Source organism: Melanerpes formicivorus, unplaced genomic scaffold (assembly GCF_026170545.1).
Source record: "Melanerpes formicivorus ecotype bairdi unplaced genomic scaffold, bMelFor1.0.p_v2 SCAF_92, whole genome shotgun sequence".
In the NCBI taxonomy this organism is placed as follows: Eukaryota; Metazoa; Chordata; class Aves; order Piciformes; family Picidae; genus Melanerpes; species Melanerpes formicivorus.
The window spans coordinates 615,143-632,139 of NW_027142444.1; the positions used below are offsets into that span (position 1 = coordinate 615,143).

Sequence of the window (16,997 nt, forward strand, 5' to 3'; positions counted from 1 at the left end):
GGGAAATCTCCAACCACACATTATCTGCCTGTGGCAGAAAGCACTGCAGAAAGTTTTGCATGACCAGATTTGTAGCTGGAAAGAGGGTCTCTGTATTTCCATATCTAGGCTGTTTTCCAGATCCCTGCACCTATGACAAGGCACAGTTTATTTCAGGTTAGTTTCCATAAATAACTACAGGTAAGAATAGTTCTGTGGCCATGAACAGAGACCCAAATTCTCTCTTCTGCTTGAGTATGCTATTTCCTTCTTCCTTCTAGCAATAAATAATCCCAGCTCCCAGTTCTGGGCATATTGATTGTAGTCTGAATAAAAATAACACATAGCAGTGTCTGTGGATGAATTAATTTCCTGCCATACAGACTTCCTCAAGATTAGGGCCACTTGCATTTTCTTGTTTTCCTTAGACTTGCAGCATCTGTATCCCACACTGAGTAGACAGCATCTCTCCCTAGTTCTCTGAAACAATTCTAGCCTCTAATTTACTCCCAATTCCCCTAAAATTGCATTTTATATCACATATTAGAAGAGGTTTGTTACCATTGGGATAATACTTACTCCAAGTATAAATCATAGGATGGTTTGGATTGCAAGGGACCTTAAAGGTCCTCTAGTTCCAACCCTCCTTCCACAGCAGGGACACCTTCCACCAGCCCAGGCTGCTCAAGGCCCTATCCACCCTGGCCTTGAACAGCTCCTTGTGGCATGGATTCCCTGGGGGATGCAGGTGTGTACACAGGCACATTTCAGTGTTATTTTATCTCTAGCTCTGCAGCTCTTCCAAAGCTGTAAATAGCTTTCATTTACTGAAAACACTCAAACCCAAACACATCCCAAAGTTTTCAGAAACCTCAGAGGCTGGCAGCCCTCAGCTAACCACTCCAACAAAAATCAGCCCTTCATTCACCACAGACATGGTGTAGCAGTGGCTCTGGTAGAGTGAGACAAAGGTTGGACTTGATGATCTTAGAGGTCTCTTCCAGCCATGGTGATTCTGTGATGAATGTTCATTTTGCAGTGCCTATTTACCACTGAATTCCATTACACCTGATTATCTTCAAGCCTATTAATTTCCTTTCCTGTACACCAGAGAGTCACAGAAATCACTTCCTTTTCTCTGTTGCTGCTTTTTTTTGTTCATACCCTGTAAGCATGACTATGACAACTGTTCCAAGGCTTGAAGCTAGGAAGGACTCCTTGCCCATAAATGCTAAACTTCTGTGGGATCTGCAATGCAGAGAATCACTCCCTTGGCAGCAGCTGCCGAGACTCCTCTGTAGCAATATATAATCCTTTTTAAGAGTTGTGAGGAATGCAAGGACTTAAGGATTTCTCCCCCCCTCCCCCCTCCAGGTGAAGGTTAATACACTTCATCTTAAAGTGGTTTAAATTGCAGCAGAATTAGAACAGCAAAAATGCTGGAGCTTTCTATGCTCTCTGCAAGTTTGCTGTAGCAGAAATTCAAACCTCTGCCCTTGCCAATACATTTGTGAAAGTATCTGTGCCAGGTTAGAGCCAGAGGCACAAGATAAAGACCTCAGTTTGGGTTCAGAAGCTTTCAACTTGCTTTCCTGATAACGTGGAAATGAGTTTCTATTACAGTTGTTTCTCAGCTTCAATGAGATATCAGACAGTGATGCAAGAATGCAATTAAAGGACACTTAAAAATCCCTACACCTAAGTCCTAGTGCCTGCTTTCTTAAAAAAAAACCACCCAAAAGCCCCAAGTCTACTGCTGATGAAAGAGACTTGAAACTCAAGTGGCCTTTCCACTGCCGACACTGAATTAAAGGTAAATATTTGCTTAAACTACTCAGTTAACTGCAGTAAAATCACTGTTAAAGAAGTCTCATCCAAGTGTGACTGCACACAAAACTGGAGACCTGAGAAACCCAAAACTCAGCTCTTCCAAAGCTTCTCTCAGTATTAAACAGTGAGCTCTCACCGAGCAAGATCTGGGGAAACTGCTGCACTGATGGGGATTGTCAGAGCTGAGTGACAAACATCTGTGTGAGAAGAACTGAAACTACACAGGCAGTGCCTCTTGGACTTCTGCTCATCCTTTGGTTGGGTTTCTGCCCTTTATGATGGATCTGTTAACAGCTTCAGTTGGTCTCCACTACAAAACAAATTTCAGTTTACAGCAGCTATCATCTCTACTCAGAACTTTCAGATCTGTCCTGAGAGGAGAGCCTGGAGAGTCTGTGGAATGCTTCCAAGTGCTGTGCCTGTTTGCCTCAGTTACCCATTTGCATGTAATGAGCATCTTACAAAAAACTTCATTAACATAAACTTAGGGAGCTTTTTGTCTCAGAGAGAGCCAAAATACCTGTGGCCCATCAGAAAAAGACCTTAAAAACATTGTTATTTATGGCATGTTCTCACTGTTTGGGGAATGAAGTACAGGCAAGGTAGCTCACGCACCTTTTCACTCCCCTTAGGGATATTAATCCATCCAAGTGGAAAAGTTACTATATTCTTGGAGTGAAGATTCATTTTCTTCAGAGTTCTGTATGTCTTCTTGTAAGTTTCTCACAGGAAACTCCACACATGCACCCCCTCCCCCATTATATTCTTTTGAACAATTAATGCTGATAATTAAGTTGCTACCCTTCACTCTGCAGCTTCTCGAGACTGAGGCTTGTTTAGATTCCATTCTCCATTCTATTCCAAGATAACTAAGGGTTAACTTCCCCACTGGAGAAGTTTCAGTCTGACTGTCCTGAATGCACAGTAGGATAGTGACAGATTCCAGCAAAGCACAGAAAGCAAAAACGCAGCCAGCTAAGGAAAGCACATTGTTTAAGCAAATAAATCAGATAAACCTCAGTGTCAGAAGCACAAAGACTGGACTAGCAGAAGCCTGCACTGTGAAGCTGAAGCCTGGTTACTTTTACAGGGATATTTGTTTCCTCACAAGAGCCATCACAAAAGTCTTGAAGGGTAATAAATAAGTAAATAAATAAAAATTGGTTGCTCAACATCTTAAAATTGAGAAGTCAGCCTCACATCAATAGAGTGAGAAAAAAATACCTGTACTTGAGGCTGCAGAGCACTGACATGTGAAGTTAGAGCATCTGGATCGAAACTGAAGCTGAAAGGAAACATTTGTAAGTCCTGTAAAATCTGCCAATTCAAGGCCAGGTAATTGTCAGGCTTCATACACAGTAATCAAGGAGGATCTTGTGTGGTGTCCCTGCCCACGGCAGGGGGGGTGGAACTAGATGACCCTTGGGACCCCTTCCATCTCTGACAGTTCTGTGGTATGGTTATTATCCTCTGTGTAACTATTACCACCAAGATGGTACTACAATCAAAATTAATAGAATCAGGAGAGTAAATCAAAGCTATTTTGAGGGCATCCTTTCTGTCCTACTGCTTATAATTGGAAAAGTTCCCTCATAGACCATTAGCTTCCTGATAGGTCTCAGTACACCTGTCTAAATAGTTACCTTGGAACACAAAAGCTGCCCCATCAGTTAAGGGAACACCACCTTCCCCAGTAACAGGATATGAATCTTACAGATGAGTGTTTCAACCCCCTCATTTTTAGTATCAATTCCATATTAAACAGTAAATACAACCAAAACCTATTCCCTTGCAACACTTGCAAAACAGTGACTTCCTCAGTGACAAAACCATGAAGGAGCAGGGAAAAGACAGAAGCCAAACCCTGGGAAACACAAGAGCTACATTTATAGGAGCACAGCCATTTACAAAATGCCTCTTTTTTCTCTTTCTTTCCTTTTGTTTTTTTAAGGGTTGCTTTCAAGCTGCGCCAACTCTTCAACCAACATAAAGGCTCTGCCTCCCTAGCAGATTGAGAAGAATAAGCAATTACTACATTGGAGAAAATCGGCTCAGAGATTTCCACCAATTGGCAATTGGCAGCAATGCAACTTTTTATTTGCCAAACTCCACAAAGCCCTTGGGCCCCAACCTCTATGTACCAACCTCTATGTACATGACAATGAACGAAGAGAGGAAAAGCCACCCTCTTGCCTCATGTTGGGGTCAGCCTTTCACTGGGGGGGGGAAAGCAACAAACCAAGAAAAGCTCCTAGCTAAGCAGAGGGCTTGGAGGTGCTGGTTGATGAGAAGCTCAACATGAGCCTGCAATGGTAGCTTGCAGTCCAGAAACCAACCACGTCCTGGACAGCATCCCCAACAACACGGGCAGCATTTTGCCTCTCTGCTCTGCTCAGACCCCACTGGGAGTCCTGTGTCCAGCTCTCAAGCACAAGAATGACATGAAGCTGTTAGAGTGGGTTCAGAGGAGGCCACCAAGATGAAGAGCTGAAGGCTGGAGCACCTCTCCTATGAAGACAGGCTGAGAGATTTGGGGTGCTCAGCCTGGAGAAGAGAAGGCTCTGAGGGGACTTTAGAGGGGCTACAGGAGAGCTGGAGAGGGACTTTTGACAAAGGCATGCAGTGACAGGATGAGGGTAATGGCTTCAGTCTGAAAGAAGCTGGACTTAGATGAGACATTAGGAGGAAATTCTCCCCCATGAAGGTGGTGAGGCACTGGCACAGGTTGCCCAGGGAAACTGTGGAGGCTCCAAGTCTGAAAGTATTGAAAGCCAGGTTGGATGGGGTCTTGAGGAAGTTGGGCTAGTAGCAGGTGTCCCTGGCCATGGCAAAGGGGCTGGAACTAGATGATTTTAAGGTCCCTTCCAACCCAAACCACTACATGATTTTTTGGAGGCTTTCATTATCCGGGTTTTTTAAATCATACTCTTGTATCTGGGACACTACATACCATGGCCACCTAAATCACAATTATACTGTGGTTGTGCAAGCAAAGACTCCCACCAACAGCCTGTGGGAAAGCCTTTACCATAGAAGAGCAGCAGGAGCTACTGCAGCAATTGGAAATCTCTTCCTTATTCCAGGGCATTGCTAAGGGCCATCCTCACTGCGGACTGAAGACAGCCATCATCTACCACAGATAACAGCAATGTGCAGGCAATATATATGAGATACAATGTTAATTAACTGTATTGATCCCTCATGAACTACTGCATCTTACACATCAATGCAGACCACTGAGTTTTTGCTGTGTTAATGCAACAGAAAGAATCAGGAAAGGCAAACGCACAAGCTGGGATTCTCAGCTGAGATTTACCTCTTCAATCTACTTGCTTGAGAAGATTAAAATCATCTTATCAAGACAGTAACAGAAGACTTCATGGGCAAAAGAGACTAATGACTATGTAATAAATATCCTCAAAGCTATTTTATTATTAATTAAACAGGGCTAAATCACATTCTGGATGTGATTCTCTCTTACCAAATCACATTAACAAATCTCATCAAAAATCAAACCAATTAGAAGAAATAAAGAGCACATTACAGTGCCACCAAACACTGAACATCAAGGATCTCACTGATGCATTTGCCCTACTACAACTAATATGAAGGAACAGGAAAAGTTCTTGGTTTTGATTATAAAAAGGTGCCACATAACCGTAACATAAGCAGAGAGAAGGACCTCATGCTGAGATCACCTAAGTGCACTTGTTCTACTGAACATTTGCTAGCAGCTGCCCACACAAAAAGGTGCTCTTTATGCAGTCTAGAACAAGCTTGACAAGAAAAATTCTCACTTCTGTTCAAACATAACTGAACCTTTTACCAGTCCATCTGAATATACAGGTATGTAGGACTGCAAAGACAGCTGTGGAATCCCAGAATCATTCTGATTATCCAGTCCAACCATTATCTAACTCTACCAAGGCCAAACCATGCCCCTCAGCACCAAATACCTCCAGGGACGGGCATTCAACCACCTCCTTGGACAGCCTGTTCCACTATTTGAGAACCCTTTCAGTCAAGAAGTGTCTTCTAATGCCAAACCTAAACCTCCCCTGGTGCAACTTGAAGCCATTTCCTCTCATCCTATCACTTGTTACTAGGGAGAACAGACTGATCTCCACCTGGCTATAACCTCCTTCCAGGAAGTCGCAGAGGTCAATAAGGTCTCCATCAGCCTCCAGAATGAACATCCCCAGGTCCCTCAGCCACTCCTCCTCCTCACAGGACCTATTTACCAGACTCTTCAACCAGCTTCCTGTGGACCTGCTCCAGCAGCTCAATGACTTTCTTGTAGCAAGAGCCCCCAAAGTGAACCCAATACTCAATGAATGAGCAAGGATCCTAATATTTAGTCAACAATACAAGAGTCCAGACACCTGATACTGAATGTGATCTGCTCTGCAGCCTGTGCTGCTCTCTAGTACTACAGTCACAGGGCAGTTCAAGTGCCACCTCAGCGTCAAATGAAACTATCAAGTATTAGAGTCCTGTTGCCTGAAGGGCTGAGTCATTAACCTGAGTGATCAACAGCTAATGTACTCCTGATGCTTTAACCTGGTGCAGCAGAACATCCTCTGGGTCCCTCTTCTGTATTTCTGACAACAGAAGACCTACTGCCATAATCCTGGCATCATGTTTTTGCAGTGGTAAAAAGGCAAAACCCAGTGGCAAAGATAGGATTGCCCCTGCCAGAATTATTCAAGATTCTTGACCTGAGAGCCTGTCAGTTACTACCTCCAGAAAAACATTTCAGTCCTTTTACTACTTAAGTAGCAAACCTATGACAATGAAATGGAAGAAGACAGCGCTATCTTTTAACATCCCTCACACCAGGGAGCAGTCTGATAGCATGACTCTGCTTCTGAAAGCACAGATGTATTTTAACAAGTTTGCTTGCTAATGTTTCACATAAACTTAATGAACCTTAGCCACAGTTAGCAAACAACAAAGCTATTTTTCTTGAAGTTAGAATGAAAACTGGTTAATCTCTGTCATTATACAAGACTGTAATTGTTTGTAGGTATATTTTAATGAAGATCTGAGGAGTTGCCATTAAACTGTACTTATTCAGAAGCAGGTTAAAGCATACACAGTAACGAGAACTCCAGCTATGGGGGAAAAGCAGCTTAGATGAACTCACAGCTGTGAACTGGGCACAGCAAATTCAGTCTCTTACCTGCTTTCCATCCAGTGTACAGAGTCTCTTGACTACACCCGAGTCTAACTTAATGGCTTCTGTGATGTCAGTCAGGACCTGCTCGAAGGAGTGCGCAGTCTTCTTGTTCAGCAGGATCCTCACAGCTTTGCGTGGCTTCACTCCACTCCTGATAACAGTCACCAGTTTGGGTTTAATGAAATCTTTACTCTCCTTCACCTCGCTCTTTGTGGATGTCAGGGAGGGTAAGGATCGACTGGTCCCAGTCCTGATGTTCACACACCAGTTGGGATTGACGTTCTTGGTGTAGTCAACTTTGCGGTAGGGCTCGTTGGAGGCACAGACATAACTTTCACCTGAAGAGGAGATGAATTGTCAAAATTTAAGGGGGAGTTGCAGCCATTTTTTGTACATTAAGGAAAAAACAAAGGTGTGACTTCCCTGAACTGCAGCTGCAGGCCACTTGGTTTCAAATCAGAGCTTTCCACCCAAACAACACTGCCATAGAGGGGTTCCAAAGGGTTTCAAGAGACCTCAGGTTGAGAAATGAAAACCCCACCCTGAGAGTAAAGGAAGATATTCCCCATTTCCTTGGGATGGTAACTTCTGCCTGCAGGATGGTTTTGCAAGGAGTTATACTAACTGAGCTCACAATACATGACATCGAGTCTCCTACAGCAAACAGAATCACAGAGCCGTTGAGATCATCAAGTTCAACTGATGTTCTCACAAAACCAGCGAGGTCCCCTCTATATACTCCTCAAATACAAACTTTGAGATGTCTACCCACATATCAATGATTCTTAATTATTTATAGAGGATTAGGTTTTAACAGAGTCAAATTCAAGCATTTTGAGATCCTTGCCATGCAGGAGACATTTGCTTACTGGGAGTTACTCACTTCAACAATGTTTAGATCAGCAAGCACCTACTGAGGCCACAAGTGAGGCTTTGAGACCACAGGAACATCAACACTTCTGCATTTCAATTTCTTTTCTAATTCAAAGCCTGCACTGCTGGTATCTCCTGAAGTCACAAAAGGGAGGTCAGATAACCAAGTGTTCTCAGAGGCTAGTGATAGACACCTTTACATCAAATCCCTTTAATGGCACCAGACCTAAGGAATTTGTTCCCTTCCTCCATTTCTTGCCATAAGGCTGAAGATCAGTCAGCCTTTTTTCAGAAGGGGACAGTTTTCAAACTGCTCTTTGTTGTTTGCCACAACTCTTTCAATGCCTGGCAGCACTACTCAGGATGCAGACCATGGCGAAGGACATCTCTAACTCTGGGTTATTTCTCTAACCTGCATCCTCGGTCTCAGAAAATGACATCCCAAGTTCTTCTCCAAGAGGCAGAGTATTGCCAGAAGGATGAAAGGGCAGCATTCCAAACTGACAGAACACACCATTTGTCCAGGCAGAAGAGCTACCCAGATCTTAAAAAGCTTATGCTGTTCTAAGAGCAGAGCCACACGCTCCATGTCACTGGTGGAATAAACCAACTTCACATCCTATACACAGAGCAAGAAACAAAGAACACTTCCATGGGGGTCTCCAAAAAGCTGGAGAGGGACTTTTGATAGACATGTAGTAACAGGATGAGGGGCAATGGCTTCAGACTGGAATAAGCTGGATTTAGATTAGACATTAGGAGGAAATTCATCCCCAAACAGGTAGTGAGACACAGGGAGGCAGGTTGGATGGGCCTGGAGCATGCCGGTCTAGTAGGTGGCGTCCCTGCCCATGGCAGGGGGTTGGAATCTTTGAAGTCCCTTCCAATCCAAAGCATTCAGTCATTCAGAAAGAACTCAGCCACTAGTATTACCTTGAGATTTGTGGCTAAAGAAGTAAACTGCAGTCTAATGGAGTGGAAAGATCCAGTAAGCAATACTTTTTTCTTTTTAATACAGAAAAAAATGCAATACAGACATAGGATACAGCTGGGACTCTGAACCCTGCCAAACCATTCTGCAGCAGAAAGCTTAACTGGGCTGCAGAGCAGTTTTGGCAGAAGCATGAAACCTCCCTATAAACTGGCATCCTAATTTCACCAGAGCATATGTGCCTTCCATCCAGTGCTTCATGGCAGCACCCAAAGCAGTCCAAATGTGTCAATCCTTCCCCAAAGACATCCTGCTAACACCCAAAATTCCTCAAATCAGGCATATGCTCACTTTAAAAGGAGGAACATCTTCTGATATTTTGAGTCATGATATAACCAACAAAGGAAGTAAGTTTCCTTCTGATTCTCTGTATTATATTAACAGAAAGACAAAAGACTTGAAACACTGCCTATGAAGAAGGAAACGTTATCTGCCCCTACATAATTTACCTGTACTGCATTCAACTCCAGAAGCACTGTCCATGTGCTGTGTGTATCCAGTTTAAGGGGGCTGTAGAAGGATTCAAGTTTCAGAGAGCTAACAGCCCAAGCATCATACTTACCATTCCCTCACAACAGTAAATACAGACGATGAACAGAGAGGAGAAAAGAGAAAACAAGAGTCCATTGACCAGTGTGACTGAGAAGTAGCCACAGACCATCAGCTGATGAAATACTGTTTTGTTTAACTCCTCTACAAAGGTTTTGTTCTGCAATCTGTTTCTTCAATACTGTTATTCACAGGAAATGTGCCTTGCTTACCTTTCAAGACACAGGAATAAGGAGAGGGGTAAGAATACAGGGATGAGGACTCAGCCATGCAGCTGTAAATACTGATGGGCAAAGAGAATGTATCTTGTCCTCTTGCATCCCCCACCTACAGCACTTGCAACTCTGTGCAGTTTTGAGGAAAGACCTGCCTGACATCTTGGGGCTCTTCACAGCACAAGTTTGGTGAGTTGAAGTGTTGAGGACTGGCTCAGGGCAAGAGGGCATGGGTCCCAGGAACATCTGTGCAATTCAGGCCTTGAAGGACTTTCTGTCAAAAATACAGCAATGGAGTAGGAGTTGTGGAAAAGTGCTGATTGCTTGGTATGCTAAGACCAAGCTGCCCCTGAGAAGAGGCAAACAAGATATGGAGGAGGCAAGATATGGGAAAAAGAGCAATTAGACTGAGTAGAAAAAAAAACAGAGTAGTGAAAATAATGATGTAACCTTTTAGAGATAAACCAATAGTATGTGTTAAATTAGAACAGAATTAACTATGCATAAGACTATAAATAGTGAAGCATGGAACAATAAAGTTGGATGATTTCTATCACTCATATTGAGTCCTGTCGTCCCTGTCTTCATTCCTGTCACTGAAGCTCACAGCTTAGGACATCAACAGCCTAGAAACATTCAGACTCTTTGTCCTTAAAAACAGAGGCTAGTACAAAAAGACTTACAAATACTTCATTTTCCTTAGCATTAGGTTGCAAACCAATTGTGGATACACCGTGGCATGGGTAATGTAAGGAAGAAATTACTTGTGCACAACACCTAAAAATCCTGAGTCAGGATACTTGAAACAAGAGCCTTCCAGTGAGGTTTTCTGACCTGCTTGTGCAGAGTGCATAAAAAAAGTAGCACTAACTGACAAGCATTAATTACTGCCTCCTGAGTCACATAAGCCATCATGTTTTTAAATGACACACTGAATGATGCAGCTGACACATGGAGAAAGAAAACTGTTAGTCTCTGTATCTCAGTGTGTGGTCCCCTGTGAAGCACATAGGGCAGGGACAGGTGCACCTCACCTACTCACCTCACATTCCTCACCACCTTTTGGTAGAACTTACTCATTTCAAGGGTGTCAAAAGTTGCTTATTCAGTATGGTGGAGGAGTCAGTAGGGCTAGTAACTTTCTAGGTTCAGGAATCACAGGAAAGGACCCTTTGTTGTGTTCCAGAATACAAAGCCAAGCAGATTTCCAGGGCAGTATGTTTACAGCATATATGAAAGGACTGATCTAAAAATAAAACATCCCCTTTTGTGAACGATGATGTTATTTAGATCTCCTTTTTCTTCCTTCCTTTCACAGAACTAACTTCCTCATCAATTTCTAACAATTGCTTCACTTTCACATCACCTCCAATAACCCTGTGTAAGTCACCCTCCCTCCTCATCTGCAGCAATTAAGTTCCCCATGCACTTTTAAAAAGCTGGGAAAATGACCAGGACTTTTCCAGATGACTAATTGTTCCTAGCTCTCTACTGACTTCAATCAGGAAGTGCAGATGACAGCTTCCTACAAACTTCCACAGAATGAAAGAACAGCTGAGGTTGGGAAGGACCCCTGGAGATCATCCAGGCCAATCTCTTGCTCAGGCAGGATAGGATCAAAGCTTTCAGAAGACAGTTAGGGCCACTTGGTGTCACACCCCCCTGAGTCCACATGCCTCCTTCACATGTCAGTAAAGAACTCTTTGATTTTATTTTTCTTGCTGAAAATTGAAAAGCAATACAACAAAACATCACTCAAAGCTACTTCTGCTACTACCCAAGTTCAAGCTTTAGGATATCACCAGTGGGCAAGTGTTTATTCTGAGCAAAAATTCAACCTGCTGTGCTGGAACTGTAAGAGATGAAGACACTAATAACAAATCAGATCCTCTTTCAGCACCTCAAGAACAAAACAGCTGGCAAAGCGCTCAGATAATTCCAAGGAATGATAGATTCAATACATGTTAGCAGCTTACTTCCTGCCCTTGCATGTGCCTTCCTCTGTATGGTGGTTAGGCTTACCCTGGCAAAGTTTCTGGCATGCTAACTGGAAAACATGCTAATCCAGTTGGATTTTCTTAAGATTGCTGAGAGTTGTATTGGTCATGGATAGATGACTAAGTAATTTGGACCCCATTTTCCTCTCCTTTTATTGTACTGAGAATGCACAGAACTGGCATTTCAGTTGTGACATTTGCTTTGCTTCATTCTCCCAGTGAGGAGGGATGACAAAGGTCACTCACTCAATGCCTATTTGAAAAGAGAAGTTTCTGCTTTCGGTTATGAACTTAAATAGAGTTTTGAGAGTGCAGACTGCATTTGTACTGCAGGCAAGCAAGTCACTTGTCCTTGCTTTGTGCTAAGCCACAAAGCCCTGTGATCATCCCTTCCACAGTAGTTCAAAAGGCACGCTAAGTTACCATTCCTTTACCCAATGCTTGCTTCATTTCCTTTCTCTACCATCCCCACTCCAGCATCTCAGCATTTTTTAAGCTGTCTCTCAGTTAACCAGAGAATCATGGAAACATTTTTGGTTGACACTCTACGATCATTTCACATGTCCTCTGTTTTGTCCGCAGAGCAGTCTGTTTTGACTGCAGAGCAGTCCTATGGTAGACCATGTGATGGGGAAAGTCCTCAGGCACTGTGTGTTACTATTATAAAGAGAACTTTCATGCACATCTTTTTTTGTTTTTCAGTGATTCCCCCTTAATGCAGCAAATCCTGTGGTCTCTCTCTTCCTCCCTTAGGTTCTGGAGTGGCTGGCCCTAAATTCCCAGTGCCTTTACTGGCACTTTCAGGCTCCCTCACTCATCAAACTCTCCAGGGGAGATTCAGCACTGCTTTGAAAAGAGAAGCTTCCAAATCAAAGCCTAAAAATGAGGAGGAATTAAAAGATCTGCAAATCCTACTTCTTCATTAATGCAAACAAACTACACTTGGCATATAGTCACTGAGTGGAAGCCTGCTGTAGCAGTTTAGGTACCTGAGGAGAAGCACCAAGTGTAAACTGATCATGAGCCTCGCTGCGTGCACAACATAATCAATACATCTGAAAGGCTGGGTTGTGCAATGCTGTTTAAATTCTGGTTTAAGACATCATGGGAGAACACGGGGGAATTCATCTCCCGGTTCTGATAGTTCTCTACAAACAACTGGCATGTTTTCATTCAGAAAAAGTACTTCTGGCCCTATTTTGAGACATAGTCAAGCACTGCTCTGCTGAGATTTGCAAGGCCTATGTGACCTTAGCAGCTAAGTCCTATTATCAAAAGCTACTTAGGGACAGTTCTGAAATGCACTGGATGCTATAAAATGCCTTTGGAAGTCAGACAAGGTAGGTGATTCCCTCTATGAGTATGGATTCTGGTCGCAGCTGAAAACAGGACTTTACAGCAGTTTGCTTTAGTAACTGGTATGGTATAAAGCTCCCTTTTCACAGCACAGAGTCTCTCTCTGAAAGTTAAAGCCACTGTTGAGTCATCAGTGACAGGGTAACAACTGTTAGAGAACTAAACCACAGCATTTCCCTTTTTTACAAATGGTGATGACTGAAAGGTAGCCAAGAACTTGTAGATGAAAAGAGTTATCTGCTATTTAACCACCACTAGAGGCAACCCCACAGGTGCAGACAGCTCTTGTCCAGCTGATGGGACAGACAGCCCACAGTCGTAAAATGAGAACTATTGCATCTCACAGCAGCAGGCAGCCCTGAGCCACACACCTGCAGGGCTCCACAGCTGATGATTTTCAGCAAGGCAACCCCTCAGCATTGATGATGGAATCACAGAATAGAATCATAGAATTGTTCTGTTTGGAAGAGACCTTCAAGTCCAACCACTCTCAAAAGCTGTAAGGCTGGTGCCAAACCATGTCCTTCAGCACCACATCTCTGCCTCTTTGAAACATCCCCAGGGATGGGGATTCAGCCACCTCCCTGGGCAGCTTGTGCCAGTCTTTGACAACCCTCTCAGGGAAGAAGTTTTTTTCTAATATCCAACCTAAACCTCCCCTGGTGCAACTTGAGGCCATTTCCTCTTGTCCTGTCACTTGTTACTAGGGAGAACAGACCAACCCCCACCTCACTCCAGCCTCCTTTCAGGGAGTTGTAGAGAGCAATGAGGTCTCCGCTCAGGCTCATTTTCTCCAGGCTAAACACCCCCAGCTCCCCCAGCCGCTCCCCACCAGACCTGTCCTCCAGACCCTTCACCACGTTCGTTGCTCTTGTAGCAGCAAGTGAAGAGGCCCCCGCAGGGCCAGCCTGTAGCCCATCGCCTGCCTCATGCCACCTCCTGCCGGACCCCAACATGCCAGGGCACAACCCTCCCTGCTTGCCCCTGACCCGCCAAAGACTCCTTACCTTCCAGCACCTCATCCAGGCTGGTGAGCTTCTTGCTGCCATCGATGGTGTAGATTGTGCGGACACCCTGGGGCAAATTGACATTGTCCGACAGGGACCGGGTGAGCTCAACCAGGAGAGCATCGAAGGAGCGGAAGCGGTCGGTGGAGATGGCATACACCAAACCCTTGAAGTACCTGTCCCCGTTGCGGTAGAAGCGTGCTTTCCGGGCTTTCTTCTCCGAGCTGAGCGCCTGCAGAGTCCGCGTCCGGTAGAGGCTGCAGTGCGCGCTGTGCGCGGGGCTGGGGATCAGTCCGTTACCCCGCGGCCCTGCGCCGCCGCCGCTGCCCCCGCCGCGGCGCGGCCCGGCGCGCTGCTGCCGCTTGTCCCGCTCCTCGAAGTGCTCCAGCTCGATGCTCCGGCTGCTCGCCATCAGCAGCTGCCTGCGCGCCCTCCCCGCTGGGCTGGGACCTGGGCCTGCTGCGAGCTGCCGAGCCTCGCCCTGACGCTTGCAAAGGCTCCGGCCGTCTAATTCAGCATCGCGTCCGGCCCCGCTGGCCGGGAGAGCCGCGGGTGACCTGCCCCGCAATCGCGGCTCCGGCCGCCGCTAGCTCCGCCGTTAGCCGCTGCTCCGCCCGCAGGCGCGCACGAAAGCATCCCTCATGCCTCAGTTCGGCGGCTCTCGGCTACAAGCGGTGCCGGGGAGGGGGCTCCGGCACGGCGGCAGGCGGCAGGCTCGGGGGAGCCCCACGGCCGCGCCCCCACGCCGTGCCCATGCAGGCTCGCACAATGCGGCGGACCTCAGCCCCTTCCCTGCTGGCTCAGCCGGAGACAGGCGCGGAGCACGGAGCGTCTATTCCGCCAGCCCCCGGCCGGCTCCGGCTCTGATCGCGGCGCGGGGGCACCGGGATCGCTGCGGCGTCAAGGGCCGCCGGCCAGCCCGGGCAGCGGCGCAGCCTCGCGGCGGGCAAGGGCGCGGGCAGCGCCCGGCGGCTCAGCCAGCAAACAGCCGCAGCGGCTCCGGCGGGAGGAGCGAGCCGCGGCCGGCGCTCGAGCGGGGGGCGGGCGGCAGCGAGGAGGGGCGGAGGCGGTGCCAGCTCGGCTGGAGGCGGTGTGGGCATCGCCGTCCCTCAGCCGCCGCGGGGAGGGGGGGGGTGAGGAGGGGGAGCTGTGCTGGGGACCCGGCGGCTCCCCGGTAGGGCGCCGGGATACGTCGTGTGCAGGACTTGCTCCGACTTAGCACCACCAGATGTGATGCTAAGGGAAATGGTTTAGCACCAGACTTGGAAGAGTTAGATAATGGTTGGACTTGATGATCTGTAAGGTCTTTTCCAACTGAAATGGTTCTATGATTCTGAACTCTCTCGGCAGAGATGGGATGAGGGGAAAGGAATTTCATACAACCCCTAAAATAACATTAAAGGGAATTCTCACAGCATGGACCAGGAAAATTCCCTCAAAGGGAACGCCCACAACAGCCTTTTGGAAGTCTGCCAGTTTTGCAAAACATATAAACATGAAACTGACTTTAGTGGCCGTGGTGGTCTTAGGTTGACAGTTGGATTTGGTGATCTTGAAGGTCTTTTCCACCTGAAACAGTTCTGTGATGCTATAAGCTGCAAGAAAAGGTGAGGTAACACCTTGCATCAGAGCAGCTAATACAGCTGTTAGAAAAAGGGCAAGCTTTTAAACACACAAACCTCTTTCCCATCCAAACAAACAATATATTTATTACCATTTGGAAACAGTTTTGCTCTCAGCAAAATTAGTTCTGTGATTAACTATGTACAGGTTAGGGGCTGCCTTGCTGAAAAGCAGCTCCCCAGAGAATGACCTTGGAGTCCTAACAGACAGCAGTTCTCCATGGGACAGCGATGTTCCCCTGTGGCCAAGAGAGACAATGGTATTCTGGGGTGCATCAAGAAAAGTGTGGCCAGCAGGGCTAGGGAGGTTCTTCTCCCCCTCTACTCTGCCCTTGAGAGACCACACCTGGAATACTGTGTCCAGTTTTGGGCTCCCCATTTCAAGAGAGGCAGAGACCTGATGGAGAGAGTCCAACAGAGAGCCACAGGGATGATTAGGGAACTTGAGCATCTCCCCTGTGAAGAGAGACTGAGAGCCCTGGGGCTGTTTCATCTGGAGAAGAGAAGGCTGAGAGGGGATCTGATCAATGTCTATCAATAGCTGAGGGGTGGGTGTCAAGTGGAGGGGTCCAAGCTCTTTTGGCTGGTGCACAGTAATAAGCCAAAGAACAACAGGTACAAGCTTGGACACAGGAGGTTTCACCTCAACATGAGGATAAACTTCTATGCAGTCAGAAACTTCTTTGCAGGCTGCCCAGAGAGGTTGTGGAGTCTCCTTCTCTGGACAAATTCCAAACCCATCTGGATGCATTCCTGTGCAGACTACTCTGAGTGATCCTGCTCTGGCAGGGGGGATTGGACGCAATGATCTCTGGAGGTGCCTTCCAACCTCTAATGTATTGTGATACTGTAATCAAATTTGAGATTGGAGTAGCATATTAGCAAGTGATAAGGTAGGTAGTCTGCTGGCCTTGTGATGCAGACTGAAATAGTTGATTATCACCTGTGGGAAATCGATGACAAGGAATTGCTTAGAAGGAAAACATCCTGTGGAACAAAACTCCCAATCTCTATTGAAGCTGTCAATTTTATTACCTTGTAGAAACAGGAATTGTACTACTCAGTTTTGTTTTTCTGAAGGAATCTTGTAAACCTCTTGAGGATTTTGAAAAGCATAATTAATGCAGCAGAGAATAATGAGTCTGTACAGAAATACCTCAAAGATGGGAGGAGTGCAGTGAAAGGCAGAAGTAAAAGCAGAAAGTTATGAATTTAAGGATTAATTCCTCTTCCAAGGTGGAGACTCCCACTTGGAAAGGACAGGAGAGAAATGGGGGGACTAACTTGATGAGGAGTTTTCTCTAAGCTGCAAGAAAGGCAGGTGTAACCTTTCATCATCAGCTTCACCTGAAGACTATTAAGTGCAGGATTTAAGGAGCAAGTAGTGCAGGGAGAAATG

General features: G+C 45.9%; 1 protein-coding gene across 5 annotated transcripts in view; it reads right to left on the reverse strand.

Annotated features, from left to right (window-relative positions):
* Positions 1-14,943, reverse strand: part of DCLK2 (doublecortin like kinase 2) — a 58,535-nt gene extending 43,592 nt beyond the window's left edge. For 3 of the 5 annotated variants that reach the window (XR_010990793.1, XM_068165766.1, XM_068165767.1), the window contains exons 1-2: positions 13,977-14,942; positions 6,992-7,326 (exon numbers count right to left, since the gene is read on the reverse strand). Coding sequence is in view for 3 of the 5 variants with exons in the window: in XM_068165766.1 (XP_068021867.1) it covers positions 6,992-7,326; positions 13,977-14,388 (747 nt within the window). In the remaining 2 variants the exon portion in view is untranslated. Of the gene's footprint in view, positions 1-6,991; positions 7,327-13,976 lie in introns of all 5 variants that reach the window. The other 2 variants (XR_010990794.1, XM_068165765.1) reach the window with 2 other exon arrangements.
* Between the last annotated feature and the right edge of the window lie 2,054 nt (positions 14,944-16,997).